Here is a 15,221-nt window from a genome sequence, read left to right as displayed (position 1 = left end):
CCATTTGCTCTTTTCTATGGTCGTTTGTGTATAATCATTGAATCTGTCATTGATTTTGTTGAACTTTTTAAGGTGTCTGTCTTTAACCGATCTCATTTCTTTTTCATACACACTATCATGGATATTCTTAACCTGTTTATATTGGTCGATGGAAAGTCTCAATTTGATGGTGTTGTCAAGATCAAGTATTTGGCGATGTAAGGTGTTATGTGTTACGTGATTTAGGTAAATTTTTTCTTGCAACAACTGGCGGCTTGCGCGCTGTAAGATTTTCTTACTTCTTTCAGTCTTTACTCTGCAGGTAAGTCGAAGATCTTTAGGTGCTATTTCGTTGTGAAGACAACGTAGGGAAAACCGAAGATGAGTATCGTGCGTTTTTACTCTTAATTTCTCTAGCGATCTGGCTTCTGCCAAGATGGATTCTCCATATTGCTGTTTGATATTATTGAAGATATTATTTCGGTTTGTCTGTTCACTATTCATATTACTGTGGAAAGTTTATCATTTCTTGAACATGATAGTTTAGTAGGCGACGTTTCGGGAGATCCTTTTCCCATCATCGGACAAAGTAAAATGATGTTGCGCATGTATTTATATAATTGCAGAGGATCGAAATTAACCAATCAGAAACGAGTTGATAATTACAGTTAACTTTCCACAGTAAGTTATTTTTTGCATTTAAATTGAACTATTCCATTACGAGGCAGGCAACAATGTGGCTACACTTTTTTGGAATTTTTGTGCATATACCTATTAAGTGCATTCTTACCTGACCACTGTGGATATATTGCTACTTACTCTCAGTCTCTGGGATCTAATTAATTCAGTACATTTGGCTGTTTAACCCTATTCGGTCCGGGGTTTTTCGAACATACTATGACCGGGGGGGGGGGGGGGGGCGGATTCCGCCTTCCCTCAATAACTTTTTATAGGATTGTTCAAATTGAATCAAACTTGGCACACTTATAGTACGTCATAAAAGGAACAAAATGGCAGCAATAAATTTTTGCTTGCTACAGCACATTTTCTGTGACGTCATCAGAAGCTTGAAAATTGTTAAAAATGCAACTATCTACTTAAAATATAATTACTTTTGTTCTAGAGTGAATTTTTACATTCTGTTTGAAGTTTTTGAAAGCTAAATAAATTTTTTTTAACATATCTTCCGGTTTTTACATGGATCGGATAAAAAATTGCCAAAAATTGTCCGAAAATCCGTTTTTTTTCGATTTTCGGGTAAAATCCGATAAAATCGGGAAATCGGATTAGTCACGTGTCAAAATTATTCAAAATGATTCTTATTGATGAAACAAAGTTGTGTTGCAAGTTTCAAGTTCTAAGGATAATCTTAACAGGAGTTATTATATTTTTCCCATTATAAGGATTTCATAGAGATTTTAGGGGTAGTTTCGAATAATGGCCAATATCAAAACCTCTGAAAGGTATGGGACCTAAAAATTTAGCATGCAGGTGTCTAATATATAAATGTTGAAACTCAGTAAGTATCATAGCTATATAGGAAAGCAATCAGCAGTTATTAAAAAAAACCTTCAGAGGGGCGGAATCCGGCCCCCCCGGACCGAATAGGGTTAAGGCGGAAAACTTAAATTTAATATTGTCTCTCCTAATTTCCATTTCCTTTTGTTTGAATGTAGTGATACTGCCATGATGAACACTTCCAGAATTATGATATTAAATTCGATAATAATAGTCGTTGTCTGTTTTTGTACCGCAAAATTTACAATGATTAAAATCGGAAAAACAGGTTTTTTAACGAAAACCCGGCCCGTAGATAACATTTTTATGTAATCTAGTTTTAAAACCAAAATGGCGTCTTGCCACTATTTTCACCCTTAAGTATTGCCAACACTTTTCTCATATTCTAAGATGTAAGGGAAAGCCTCGGATATATATTTCATTCAATCAACAGGTTTGAAGCCGTGTCCCAGGTGTTGTTGCTGTTGCAAAAAGGAACGGTCTCGCAGCTACTTCTTAATGGTAGTGGCGGCGAAGCTATTTTGAAACAGTGCAGTTAGATGTTTGATTTCTCACTTTTGTTCGCAATATTTGTTTTATTCTTTGTACTTTGCTGTATAAGAAAAGTTTGAAATAAGGATTTCGTTATATTTTATCTACTAATATATTTATATGTCAATGTTATAAGAAACTGAAAATCTTGACAAAAACAAGTTTGTAAACATATTATAGTTTATGCACAAACTATTTAGGTCCCAAAACGAACAACTGTAGCACAATGCTACCAACTATACAAGCGATGCCAAATATCACAGCAGAAATGGCATATTGCTTAGCTGCTTCGGATGCTCTCTGGGCACGTGGAATATCATTTACTGCAAGAGCATTATTCACCTAAAGGAAGCATTAAACGATTTTAAAAAATTAATTAAGTAAAAATAAATTACTTTATTGCATGAAAATTTCGCGGCATTAAAATTTCGCTGTTTCGCGGTAGGAACCAAAAAAAACGCGAAATTAAAATGCGCAAAAAAATCCAGTTTTTGAAACCGCGAAATTAAAAGGCCCGAGAATCCGGGCTTTTTTGCAAAAAAATACGACTAAGAATCGAAACGGTATTATTATTTTTTTACCATATAAGCTACCATGTACGGTATTTAATACAATATGGAAGGAAAATTACAATCTTCTTTAGTCAATCACAATAACATTAGATTTTTTACTCTGTTCCTACACATTCTTCTCCTTTGACAAGGCTTAAAAATGTTCTTACATCTTTACTTCTGCTACAACTGGGCTGATAAGATTCTTGATTTGACTTTTTGACGTTGTTTTTTTTTTGTTCACTTTATCAAGTTTTCTTTTTCTGTTTTGGCGCGTTTCACAAATATTTGTTTCATTTTCCACATCATCGAGTTCCAAACAATCGTCGACAAAAAGTAAACCCATGATAACTTCTTCTGCAGATTCTTCATAGAGTTGTTGTAATATTTGTTTACATCTCTCGATCAGCATTTTTTTTTAATTCTTGCGACGGCCAATTTAACCGATAATTTACAAGGAAATTCAAGACCACCCTGAACATGTGGAGAACGGCAATAATGGTTTGATGATACTTCTACGAAAACTTCAGCACCCCTGTCAATCAAATATTTTGTTGCCCGTGAGAACAAATGTCTGTAAGTTCGACCATTTTCTTTGGAACACGTTTTGGTGGCGAAAACATCAAATGGGTTGAAGCCATCATACTGACAAACCAATTCTTCCCCAAGATGAGGTGTCCAATAATGACGATAATAATGAAAACCTCGGATGACAAGGAATATTATGGAGCTGACTCATAGCTGTGTGCGTGTTGTATAAAGCTCTTTTTCAAATGTGTGCACATTCTTATTTTTTTCAAAACATTCGAATTTCGAATCATGTCAATTACAAAGTGAAAGACTGTCTCGCCGCCACAAAGCAAGCGCCGACAGTGTCACGTTTCATAACATTCGAATTACTGTTTTATGTCTTTCTTTGTTATCGTGCACTCAAAGAAGTAAGACATGGATCAATCTCAAAGTAAGTGTATAAACAAAAGTATTAAATTTTGGTCTCATCAAGTGTTTTCCTATTTATGCAAATTCATAAAATATTATCACGGTATGCACTTAATATGTTTTCTCTTTCCTGCAATATTTATCAAATTTGTCCTTTATATCTTAGGCGGGAGCAGCCAAGATAGCCAATCGGATTTGGGAACCATTGACTTTGTTGCTGCTGAAACATCGGTGTCTGAAGAGAGCTCTTCTCGAGGAAAGTGCGTCGCATACACAGCGCAGGATAGATTTAACATTGGGAAATATGCGAGTGAGAATGATTCCTCTGAATGCGTGAGAGCGTTCAAGCAAAAGTTTCCAAACATAAACGAAAGCACGGCCAGGGGATTTCAGAATAGGTATGGGCAAGAGCTTTCAATGTCTAAAGGCAAAATGTTTACTCTAGAAGACAAAGACAAGGATGCCCTCTTCTTCTTGGAAGATTAGATGAGATGGCCCAAAGCTACATCAGGGCTGCGTCGAATCACGGGGCTGTTATCACACGATCAGTAGCCGTCTCTGCTGCAAAAGCATTCATGAAACGATATCCTAGATTAGCATTGCCGATTTCGATCAATGAACGCTCCTGGGCACAAAGCTTATTTATGAGAATGAAGTTCAGTCGAAGAAAGGCCACCACTGCAAACCTTGTCATTCCCTCTGGTGGCAAAAAGAGACGCAAGTGCTTTTCAACCATTCAATCGTAAAGAAAGTAACCGATAAATCAATGCCGGAAACGCTCATCCTAAATTTCGACCAAACCTCTTCCAAATTTGTTCCAGTTACCAGCACCACTTTAGCTGAACGGAAAAGCAGGCAGTTTGTCATCAAAGGAAGTGATGATAAACGTGCTATAACGACCACGCTGGATGGTCAATTTTTTGGAATGCAATTTATCTACAAATGGAAAACCACTCAAAGATTCCAATTTCCACCAAATTCTTCGCTCAGTGTCAACAAAAACATTACAGCAGCGAACTGGAATCAATGAAATTTATTAAGGAGATTTTGATCCCATACATCGAGAGCGAACGAGAACGATTGGATTTCCCAAGCCAGGAAGCTCCGGCTATATTCGATGTCTTCAAAGGTCAAGTCATTCAGCCGGTGTTAGATCTACTTAAAGAAAACAATATCCTGTTCGACTTTGTTCCAGTGAACATGACATCGATTTTCCAGTCCCTAGATCTTACAGTGAATGGATACGCCAAAAAATATTGTAAAAAAATGTTCAATGAATGGTATACCGATCAAATATTCCAGCAGCTTGACGACAGCAAATAACTAGAGGCAATTGATGTCAAACTCCAACTGACAACACTCAAACCACTGCACGCTAAATGGCTGATGGAATTTTACAACCATATGAGCACAAGTAAGGGAAAGAAAGTGATTTTTAATGGATGGAAAGCATCTGGGATAAGAGAGGCAAACGACAAAAGCTATGAAACCTTACCAGAATTGGACCCCCTGCAACATATCCACCTTTTAATGTCGACGGCTCAACCCGAAAGCAAAAACAACATTACGCCCTTTCTATAAATGTCAGAGAAAAATCAGCAGCTCCATGGTTATGGCCCCTGTGAATCAGACAAGGTAAGTGATGACGAAGATGACGAGATTTCTGAGTCGCAGCGAAACTTCCAGGCGTATTCGCCAATCTTACGGAAGAATGATTATTTGTTGAGAAAATATAATCGCAAATCTTCCTTTGAACAATATCTTATTTATGTCTGCGATGGTAAAAATAGGCATTTTTTCAAAAAAACTTTTCTCGAACTTCTTTCTTTCAAAAAATTTTTCTCGAACCGCGAAATTAAAATGTCGCAAAATTCACTTTTTCTCTTGGACTGCGAAATTAAAATAACACGAAATTTGTATTTTGGCTTTAACCGCGAAATTAAAATGCCGCGAAATGCAACTTTGGGCAAAAAAACCGCGAAATTAAAATGACCGCGAAATTTTCATGGCGCGAAATTTTTATGCAATAAAGTAAGTAATATTTATAGGATTGGCATAATGCTCACCTGGAAGGATTTAACCACAGCTACAATGCCAATTGGCCAACAACAAAAGAAACAAGCGAGCCAAGATAAGACAGCGTAGTTTGGTACATGAACCGGTTGCACAAAAGGTTGTTGTACTGTTACAACTGTGGTGAAAGGTTGCTAAATAAAAATTAAGCGCATAAGCATTCTTAATCTTTAATCTTAGTTTTCCTAAGACAATGAATTTTTCTATTCTACATTTTGGTTTGCTTTTCCTCTTATATTTTGATAACATTCAATTCCGTAGAAGCGTTAATGTAAGGAATAATGATCACACTCGTATGAAATTCTAAAGTCATACGAAAAAGACATGAGAAGGTTTTTGGTAATAACAATAAATTTAGTTCACATACCTGTGTTTGCACCGGTAGCAATGGTTGTTCCTGTTGATGTTGTTGAGAATAAGTTGCGCCTGCGTAACTAGGTTGACTTTCAGCTTTTTCCTCCATTTCCTGAAAATTCGAGTTTTATCACTTGTTAATGCATAACCGGATAGACTCTGTTTGTTGTTATTATTCGGACATAAGTACGTTTTTTTTGGCTTTTAAAAAACATTCATTATAAACCATACCCCAATCATAAGAAGTTATGCATGTAAGTGATGATGTTTTCAATCGTATGCATGTTGTTCATTGTGACTTCTGACTCCATTCCTTAGATCATTTGAAATAATAATACAAGCTGGTTGTTGTCACGTCAAATACAATTTTCGAATGAATTTAAAGTCAACTGTATTAACATTACCGGGGATATATAATCAATCCATCAATTAGAAATGACAAAATATTAAGCCGCTAAAAAAATAAACGCACAGTACTGAAACAAAGTAGAAAGAAAAGGAAAATTTAAAAATTATTAATAGCCGTATTCTATTTGTCTGCTCGCAAGAAATTTGTCGTATAACGGAAACTCGAAATGTGATATCAGAAGGACGGGCGAACTATTATATTTGTCCACGTGCTACCGACTAGTTTTTGTAATGATAGCCGTTGTCTAAATATAAAAACCGACTGTTTTGTAATCGTGAATGCTAATTATAATAGAAACTTTTAACATAGTAAACCCCTGATGCAAATTTGTCTCATAACTTCATGTTAACACGCAGGAATAGATACACACAATAGTACTATGACAAATTCGCGTTATACCACTATTTGATATAAGATAAATATGCTGCTTCAAAAAAATCTTATTTTTAGATCAAATTTGTCTGGGAAAAAAACAAACAACAGAAAGCTAAAAAAGACATTTTGTTCTTTCTTAGAAAACTTTGAACTGTTTGCATAATTGAAATTCAGACGAAGCTTGTGCTACTGCGCATGTGCATGTTTTTATATAGTTGTAAAGGAAATAGAATTGAAATTGCATTAAGCTAACATACCTAACTTTGCAATTTCTTTTCTTCAATAACTTGTTCAAGGTTCCTAGCAGTGATCAATATCCTTTTATACTAACGCTTAAGAAGTAATCAACTAGATCAAGCATTTTAATGGCGTGCATGTGAATGTTAAAATGCTATAATTGGTGTTTTTTATGTGCAATTTCTTTTCAGTAGACAAGAAATTCCCTGTAATTACGGATGAATTGAGATGTGTTTTCTGATATATAAGATTTGATTTAATTAATACGTAAAACTTTTGCTTTAAAATGTTACGCTGTGTTTCTACGTGACCAATTACTTATAGGAATTGCATACAGGAAAATATTTTGTTGCTAACAGGAAAATATTTTATTGCTAACAGGAAAATATTTTATTGCTAACAGGAAAATACAGATATATGATATGACCACAACACTTTCTACTTAAAGGGATTTAAAATTTATTTCAATCTAATATCCAGAATACTGAACAAGTGTCAAATAAATCTTTTTTCCAAAATACACTAATGTTTTAACAAAAGTAACCACATTAACAAACATGATTGTACAAAGTTGTTTTTCACTGGGGAGGAATCCACTACTAAATACACATCTGTCATCTAGTTACAATTAGCAGTTATCTAACCATTACGTTAATAGTCATCTCAAACATACATTTTCGAGTAAGTGACAATGATCTCCCTAATCCAAAGAGTACCGTTGTTTTAGCCGAAAACAATAGATAAAACACCGAAGCTGTGCATTACAATTTAACAGCATACGAAAAAAACATAATAATATCGAAAAGAATATTGCGCTTTAAACAACTGATGATGGACAGCCCTTAGGCTGGCGATAATGGTAATTTGTATTGAAAGATACAGCAGCTGTCTTCCCTTAAGAAGCTTTACTGTTTTCTACTAACGTTTTGATAAGAGAAGTTGAACGAGAAAAGTAATATTTTTACTTTTATATTTTTTTTAATTTTGTTATTGATGAAGTTCTCTAAATAACGTTTTGAATTATAGTCGCATGCAGATAAGATAAAGATTAAGTGATATCAAGGAGAACACGAACAAGTCTTGGGAACGGGGTTGCATAGTTATTGTTTTCAATATCTACCTTATCCAATCAAAAGCCAAAAAAATTAACAAGGTTGTTCTTCTATCAGTTTATATAAAAACAATGTAGAAATTTTAAAATTGACAAGGCTACGAAAAAGCAATCTCGTTTTGAGGGCATATCGCTTGCAAAGTGGAAAACACTACGTTCAGCAATAATTAAAGCTTTAGATAGGGGATGAAAGTTTAAAGAAGAACGGTACATAACTGCCACAAGCATTTATACAAAATTGGATGTCGATAATTTTGTTGTAACTGGTCAATGCAAGGCGAGTATGAAAAATGGGAAAAGAAATATCGTAGTGCATTTACATCGTAGAACTGGAAAGGTTGTTAAAGAAAATTGCTCGTGTCCTGCAGGAAAAAACGTAACCACATAATGGCATTGTTATTAGAGTTAGCGGATTACTCTTCGAATCAACTGAAAACCGTTCTAGAAGAAGTAGCGTGTACCAGCAGGGGGAGGCAATGGCGATTTCCTAGTGAAGCAAGTGTTAAGGCTGCTGTAATGGACACCACTGTACAGAAGTCAACATCAAAACGGTGTATCTTCAACACTTTAAGACCCACGTAGAGGTGATCAACAGTCCTGTGATTTTGAAAGTATAAAAAAATTGAAAACAGACCTTGCTAGTAAAAATGGAAACATTGGCTTCCCTTGCAGTGTACAGAACAGTGTATCAGAGAACGAAACAAACACACACTATGGACATTTTTAGTGGGATCGCCACTATCTTTTCATCTAAACCCAGTAGGAATTTCTACTAACAATTTAACCAACATAACCAAAGTAGAAATGCCTAACTACACAAAAATCAGTTCCAAAAACTTTCATTCTATTTCATTAACGAAAAACATGCAATAATTCCAAAGTGGGATCTTTCAGGAGAAGGGTTGTGGTATACAAACCAAATACAAGTAACAAGAGAGAGTTGTCATGAACTAGAAAAAGATACAACTTTGCAGGCGGATAGTAATTTGTGGCATTATTCTAGAAAGTGTAAATAACTTCAAGCACAGCTCATAAAATTTTCAACAGAGGAAAAAACTTTCAATCAATTGTTGACACTTTTCACCCAAACCTAATAACTAACTACCATCTTCAATTCAAGAGCCAAAGTATCTTCTAAATCAAGATATATCGGTACGTGAATCTGGTATACTTTTACAACCGAATTTTTTTTTGGTTAGCTGCCAGCCCTGATAGTTTTATCAGTGACAAATCTGTAGAATCTGGTAGTCATTTTGGTTTGGTTGAAATAAAATGTCCAAAATCAAAAAAGAACATTCTTATTAATAATTAATTAATAAGTGGTTCAAAAAAGCATATTTAAAAAAAAAAAAGTCCAAGTGAAGAAGTAGAAAAGTGAAGTTGGAAGTGAAGGTGGAGCTAGAAGTAAATTAAATTAAGACGTAGAAAATAAAGGTCACCAAAGAAAGCACAGAAGAACGATCCATTTACCTTGAAAAAAAGGGAAAAAGTGGTTTTAAAAAGCATAGCTATATGTTTAAAAAGAAAAGAGACCAAGTGAAGAAGTAGAAAAGTGAAGTGAGAAGTGGAGCTAGATGTAATGTAAAGTTAGAATTAGAAAACAAAGGCTAGAGTTTAAAGTGGATTTGAAATTACAAAAAGTAAGAACTTTGATATTTTTAGACGTTTGGTTTTTATGTCAGTGGAGCAAGCAGACTCGCATTTCCCAGGAAAGGCCACAGTTTTTTTATTTTACCGTGTATGTAGCCATATTTGTTTACGTTTTGTTGCATAATTCATGTGCGCTGGCGCGTAACTAATGTATTGTCCTAAAATTCAAAATGCTACATAAAGCTGCTGGCTGACAAAAAAAGCAAAACTTTGGTTTGTTGAACTGTAATGTTATTAATTTTACATCACTATTGCCTCTCTTTATATGTGTTTGACTAAGCACAAATAGCTAGCTTTAGTTTTAGCGAAGTATTCCAAGTTTAAGTGTATTTAACTGGGAGTCTTATATACTGTTAGCTAGCTAATGCTAGCCTCCAACTCCAGCTCCCCCATCCCATTATGGCTAGCTCTAACCTATGACTTCTGTTGTTATTCCTCTTTTTTAATTATCCATAGCTAACTACTATAGTTTTCAAATTTCTCTTCTTTTATGAGCACGAATTATGTTACAAGCTAGCTAGCTAGCTAGCTAGCTAGCTAGCTAGCTACAAAATCTTTCAAAGACTTAAACTTTTGCAGGATAGTAGGATGTATTTTTATGCCCATAGAGTATAGATGAATTATGTTGTTTACATTTTCAGTGGTAAGCCCTTTTGGTTTTGGCATTTGCGTGGCAGGAAAAAGATTGGGGTGCTAGGTGAAGCAAAGTAATTATCAGTTCATTTCTTCAAACAAAGGCATTCTTATGACTTTTTATGAATTCAAATAAATCAGAAGGCATCAACCTACACTCGATAATAGTTTATAACCCAAACGATGTCCCCATTAGAAGAAATCCATAGCAAAAGACCTTTATTCACCAAATCATAGCATCTTTTTTCCTGCCACGCAAAATCCAAAAAAGGGCAGTACGGAACTGAAAAGGAAAATTTTTGTTTTCTTAACTGGTTGATTTTTGCATTTTGTGTAAATTTTTGATGGAGATGACGGTATCCAACCGAAATGACTGATTTTTTCTAGATTTAAATTTGATGTTTTCGAAACTATATGGCTTTTTCATATTTTTGTATAAGCTTTTAAGGGAAAGACAATATTTAAAACTAGTCGATAAGGCCCGTGGAAAAATCCACTAAGGCAGGATAAAAATTTTGATGACGTCAGGAACTCATCCACCCAGAAAAATTTAGAATTTTGTTTTTACATTGCCTCTATTGTGGAGAGCTTAAAGCGCTGATCAGGAAAATGTATATGAGCATGTGCTTTTAATGACGGTTATTGAGATAGGAGGGTTTAAAAAGTTTGCTGACGTCAGGAATGACCCGCGAAGACAACAATTTTTCTGAGAGATTTTATTCCTGCAGCCTTCATTGTATAGATCTTGAAACGCTGATCAAGAAAATGTATAGGATCAAGTACTTGTGACAAACGGTTGCAGAGATATTAGGGTTTGAAGGTTTTTTGATGACGTCATCAACCCGTCCACTCCAAAACGGATTTGGGAACCAAGGTTTGGAAAAGTTATCCAAATTGGTCCTGGTGGTCCCTAGCTACCCACCCGGTGAAGAATCATTGACGTCACCAGCTCGTTTCCAAGTTATTTGGCCTCAAAGTTTTAAGTGCACTGTAACGGCTTCATTAATTTAATATAGGATATTGACGTTAAAGTAGTGTTATTGACGTCGCGCCGTAACGTCATAAAATTTAACATTTGAGACATACTTTTTTCGGCAACTTCAAAGGAAATTTCAGCGACTTTAAAGGAAAAAGCCGATATCCACTATGACCATCACATACACTCCGTATTATTATAAGAGACTAGTCGATAAGGCCCGTGGAAAAATCCACCCAGGCAAAAGAAAGATGGACAAATAGGCTGTTTTACATTTTTTGCTGACGTCAGCAGTGCAAATACAAAATAAATAAATAAATTGAGAAACTTGTTTTCATGTTTCCTCCATTGTGTAAACCTTACACTGCTGATCAAGAAAATGTATATGATCGTGTGGTTTTGATGAGCTGTTAATGAAATATAAGGGTTTAAAAATTTTGCTGACGTCAGCAATGACCCGTCAAAATCAAATATTAAATTAATGAAGCCATTACAGTGCAATTAAGACTTTGAGACCAAATAACTTGGAAATGAGGTGGTGACGTCAATGATTATTCACCGCGTGGGTAACTAGGGACCACCTAGGATCAATTTGGGTAATTTTCCCAAACCTGGGTCCTCAAATCCGTTTCGGAATAGACGGGTTAATGACGTCATCAAAAAACCTTCAATCCCTAATATCTCTGCAACCGTTTGTCAAAAGTACATGATCCTATACATATTCTTGATCAGTGTTTCAAGATCTATACGATAAAGACATTAGATATATAAAATTCTTGAAATTTTTTTGCGGCTCTTTGCTGACGTCAGCAAGATTTTTAAACCCCTATATTTCCTTATACGTTCGTCGAAAACCCACAATCCTATACATTTTTCTCATCAGCGTTTTAACCTCTACACATTACAGGCTACGAATACACTAAACTTTGCTAAACTTGTTTTGTATCTGCACTGCTGACGTCAGCACGAAAACTAAAACAACCTATTCTTTATTGTCCTTCTGACTAAGTGGATTTCTCCACGGGCCTTATCGACTAGTGATCTAATAAAAGATGAGTCATTTTACATCCAACAACGAAATTGAAAGTTGTTTCTGAGGAAAGATCATCCTGATGGGTGCTTCACTCAAATTGGCAATGGGATTATGTGGGGCGACATTTTGTGACTTTTTTTGGAATTAGTGAAGATACTGAATATGTTTTACAAGGACTTTATGCTTCCAACGATTTTTGTTATTAAAGCTGGTGAAGAGTAACCCAAAACTATCATTCCTCGCATGCTAAAGTGACGTAAACATATTATATAATATATATGTATATATACATGTAACTTGAAAATATACAACTTTGGTATAATTGAAATAAGGTACTCTATGAGCATGTTCAAAAATGGGTGGCAATCTATTGGACATTACAAAAATGCCCATTTTTTGTTTGTTGTGATAAACCTATCAATTTTTGTTTAATCATTTTGGAAATTGTAGAAAATATAGCATTTTTAGGCAAATTCATGCCACTCATTTTTTGAAGATGTCCTTATACGTTTATACTATCTGTGATATATCTTACTGTATTAAAAATGGCACAAAATTACATAGAAGGCAATAAACAGTCCAAATCTGGTTCACTGAACTATGTAAAGTAAGCGGTATTTCGTTTCTCAATACTCGAAACTTTTTTATTCTTTGTATTGCTCTTTCAACATGTATACGTACTGAAGCAATCGTTTGACTTTCCTTCACCTCTGCAACTGTTAGTTGTTCTCTACCAGCTAGGAAACAAGGAACATTTAATTTGACATTGAGTGAATTTAATTCGTTTTGAATTGTGAAGCCTCTGTCAGCCATGACACTATCATTTTCCTGCCACAGTCGTTTTTCTAATAATCTTGATTTAACTACAATTTCCTTGTCTGGGATAGAGCCATCATACAACTGACCGACAAATGTTATGGATCCAGGAGGGGATATGCCAACTAATCCTTTGTATCTCACATGATTCTTATAATGTGAATAAAGTGAACTTTGTGTTATAAGTGAGGATAGTCTTTGATAAAACAGCTCAGTGCAATCAATTATACACCTTCTGGTAGGATAGGTTCTTTTGAAACTTTCGACATATGTTTGTCAACTTGTCTTCTTTTGGGTCAAATTGGTATGGAAACATCAAAAAGCCACGCAGTGTGTTGTAATGTAAAGCCATTTCGTAGCCAAGTTATGTAAAGAAATAATTGATCTATTAGTGAAACTTTTGGTTTCGGTCCTGTCTTCAACATATATGAGTCTTCTGATGTTGTGAAAACTTCCTCAGATAAATCTTTATTTGTATCATACATTTTGAAACTTTTACAGTCTTCACCAGGATCAAAAAATATCTGGATCTAAGCCAGTTGTGCTTTTGAAATGTTTTTTATTTTTCGATTTACTATCATGCCTATAAAGACTTGCAGATTGCAATAAGTATGTTCACTTTGCAATAAAGTTTTTTTCCTCTTCCAATTTCTTTATTTTTTCCCTTAGTTATTAATTTTCTATTAAACTGGTTTCACTCTCATCCGAGATTTCTCCCTCACTGTCAGGTGTATATTCAAAAGACATTTGTCATTAATTATCCATGATCGCTTCTTTGGACATTTCCTTACGCTTTTCTTTCTTCTTTTTGAACTCAAAAATTGAAGGTATTTCTCTCGGCTTCAATGTTTTTCTACCAATACCCAATGAAACACGAATATCCTCTGCCTGGAAATGAAATTCCCAAACATATATTTTTTTAGCAAAATCAAATCCATCGCTTGCTCCCTGTTTTTTAAAATTGCGTATCCCGTTAATCCACCTTTTTCTTTCCGGATTTTTTTGAGGGATCTTCAAAAAAGATATGCCAGCTGGTTTTCTTTCTGAATTATAAAACGCACTGGTACATTGCGTTATGCAACAGTATCTACCATACCCTCCAGATAAGTTTTTTTGGCCGTGTTTTGCTTGATCCAGCATAATGTGCTTCCATCGTGAAACATTGAAAAGCAAACAAAACATCACTTGCCTCAAAATTTATAAAAAATATCAAGCAGCTGGGAAACTTGTTCTTCACGCGTATTATATGAATCATATCTGTAAAATTTAACACCTCTTAACAGACATGCAGAATGATATGCCGCTACGCGTTTGTTTACATTTCTACATTGCCTCGCCTCGCTTTTATGTTTAAAAAAATTATTGCGCAATAAGTTTCGGGAAAGGTATATTTTCCCCACGACCTTAGAATGTCTGAAAAAAGGGAATTGAGTTACAAAAGTGTATGGTGCATGTAGGATGTAAGTTTTTAAATTTAACCAAATAACACAAGTCTGTTTTGAAAATTGGTTTTCACAACTTTTGAGTGCGTGATAGGTACATAGAGACGGCTTATTTAATTACTGGTGGTTACCGGATTTGATACTCACTTTACAATAATTTCTGGATTACAATAATTCATCAAAAAGCAACGGTACTGCGTCCCGTCGTGTCAAAAAAAGATTGAAAATGTGCTGGGTACGAGATTGATCTCAAAGAGCTATCTGTTTAAAAATAATGTTTTCATTTGGGATGATTAGCTAACTCAGTTTTTGTATTCTATGTGAATTTATCAAACCATACCATCATTGATGGGTTGTTTTAATAGCTTTTCACCCATTCCGGTGAGTATGCCTAGTTTTGGTTGTTACATTACAGACATATATCGCATCGTTTGGTACACTTGAAAAAGAAAATTGATGATAGTAATTTTCATTTTTAAAGCATAACGTCATAATTAGAGAGGGCTTTTTTGTTTGTAAGCCCTTTTTTATATCTAGCAAAAAAAATTCTCACCAACACAAATATGTCCATAGTGAACCATGAAATCACAATCT

The 15,221-nt window shown here is 34.8% G+C and overlaps 1 protein-coding gene across 1 annotated transcript; it reads right to left on the bottom strand.

Annotated features, from left to right (window-relative positions):
• Positions 1-2,127: 2,127 nt before the first annotated feature.
• LOC130646309 (uncharacterized) lies at positions 2,128-7,494 on the bottom strand. The gene is made up of 4 exons (XM_057452481.1): positions 6,987-7,494; positions 5,959-6,057; positions 5,585-5,725; positions 2,128-2,370 (listed from the first exon to the last, which is right to left on the bottom strand). Exons 2-4 carry the CDS (start codon positions 6,052-6,054, stop codon positions 2,221-2,223), a joined length of 387 nt encoding a protein of 128 aa, XP_057308464.1. The 5' UTR covers positions 6,055-6,057; positions 6,987-7,494; the 3' UTR covers positions 2,128-2,220.
• Between the last annotated feature and the right edge of the window lie 7,727 nt (positions 7,495-15,221).

Source organism: Hydractinia symbiolongicarpus, chromosome 5 (genome assembly GCF_029227915.1).
Source record: "Hydractinia symbiolongicarpus strain clone_291-10 chromosome 5, HSymV2.1, whole genome shotgun sequence".
Classification (NCBI taxonomy): domain Eukaryota; kingdom Metazoa; phylum Cnidaria; class Hydrozoa; order Anthoathecata; family Hydractiniidae; genus Hydractinia; species Hydractinia symbiolongicarpus.
This window is presented reverse-complemented; position numbering and strand designations above follow the sequence as displayed.

Coding starts and splice junctions, on each gene's coding strand:
- LOC130646309 (XM_057452481.1), bottom strand. CDS start 6,054: ATGGAGGAAAAAGCTGAAAGTCAACCTAGTTACGCAGGCGCAACTTAT. Junction 5,726..5,958: donor TGCTACCGGTGCAAACACAG/GTATGTGAACTA, acceptor ATTTTTATTTAG/CAACCTTTCACCACAGTTGT. Junction 2,371..5,584: donor CTGTGGTTAAATCCTTCCAG/GTGAGCATTATG, acceptor TGCTTCCTTTAG/GTGAATAATGCTCTTGCAGT.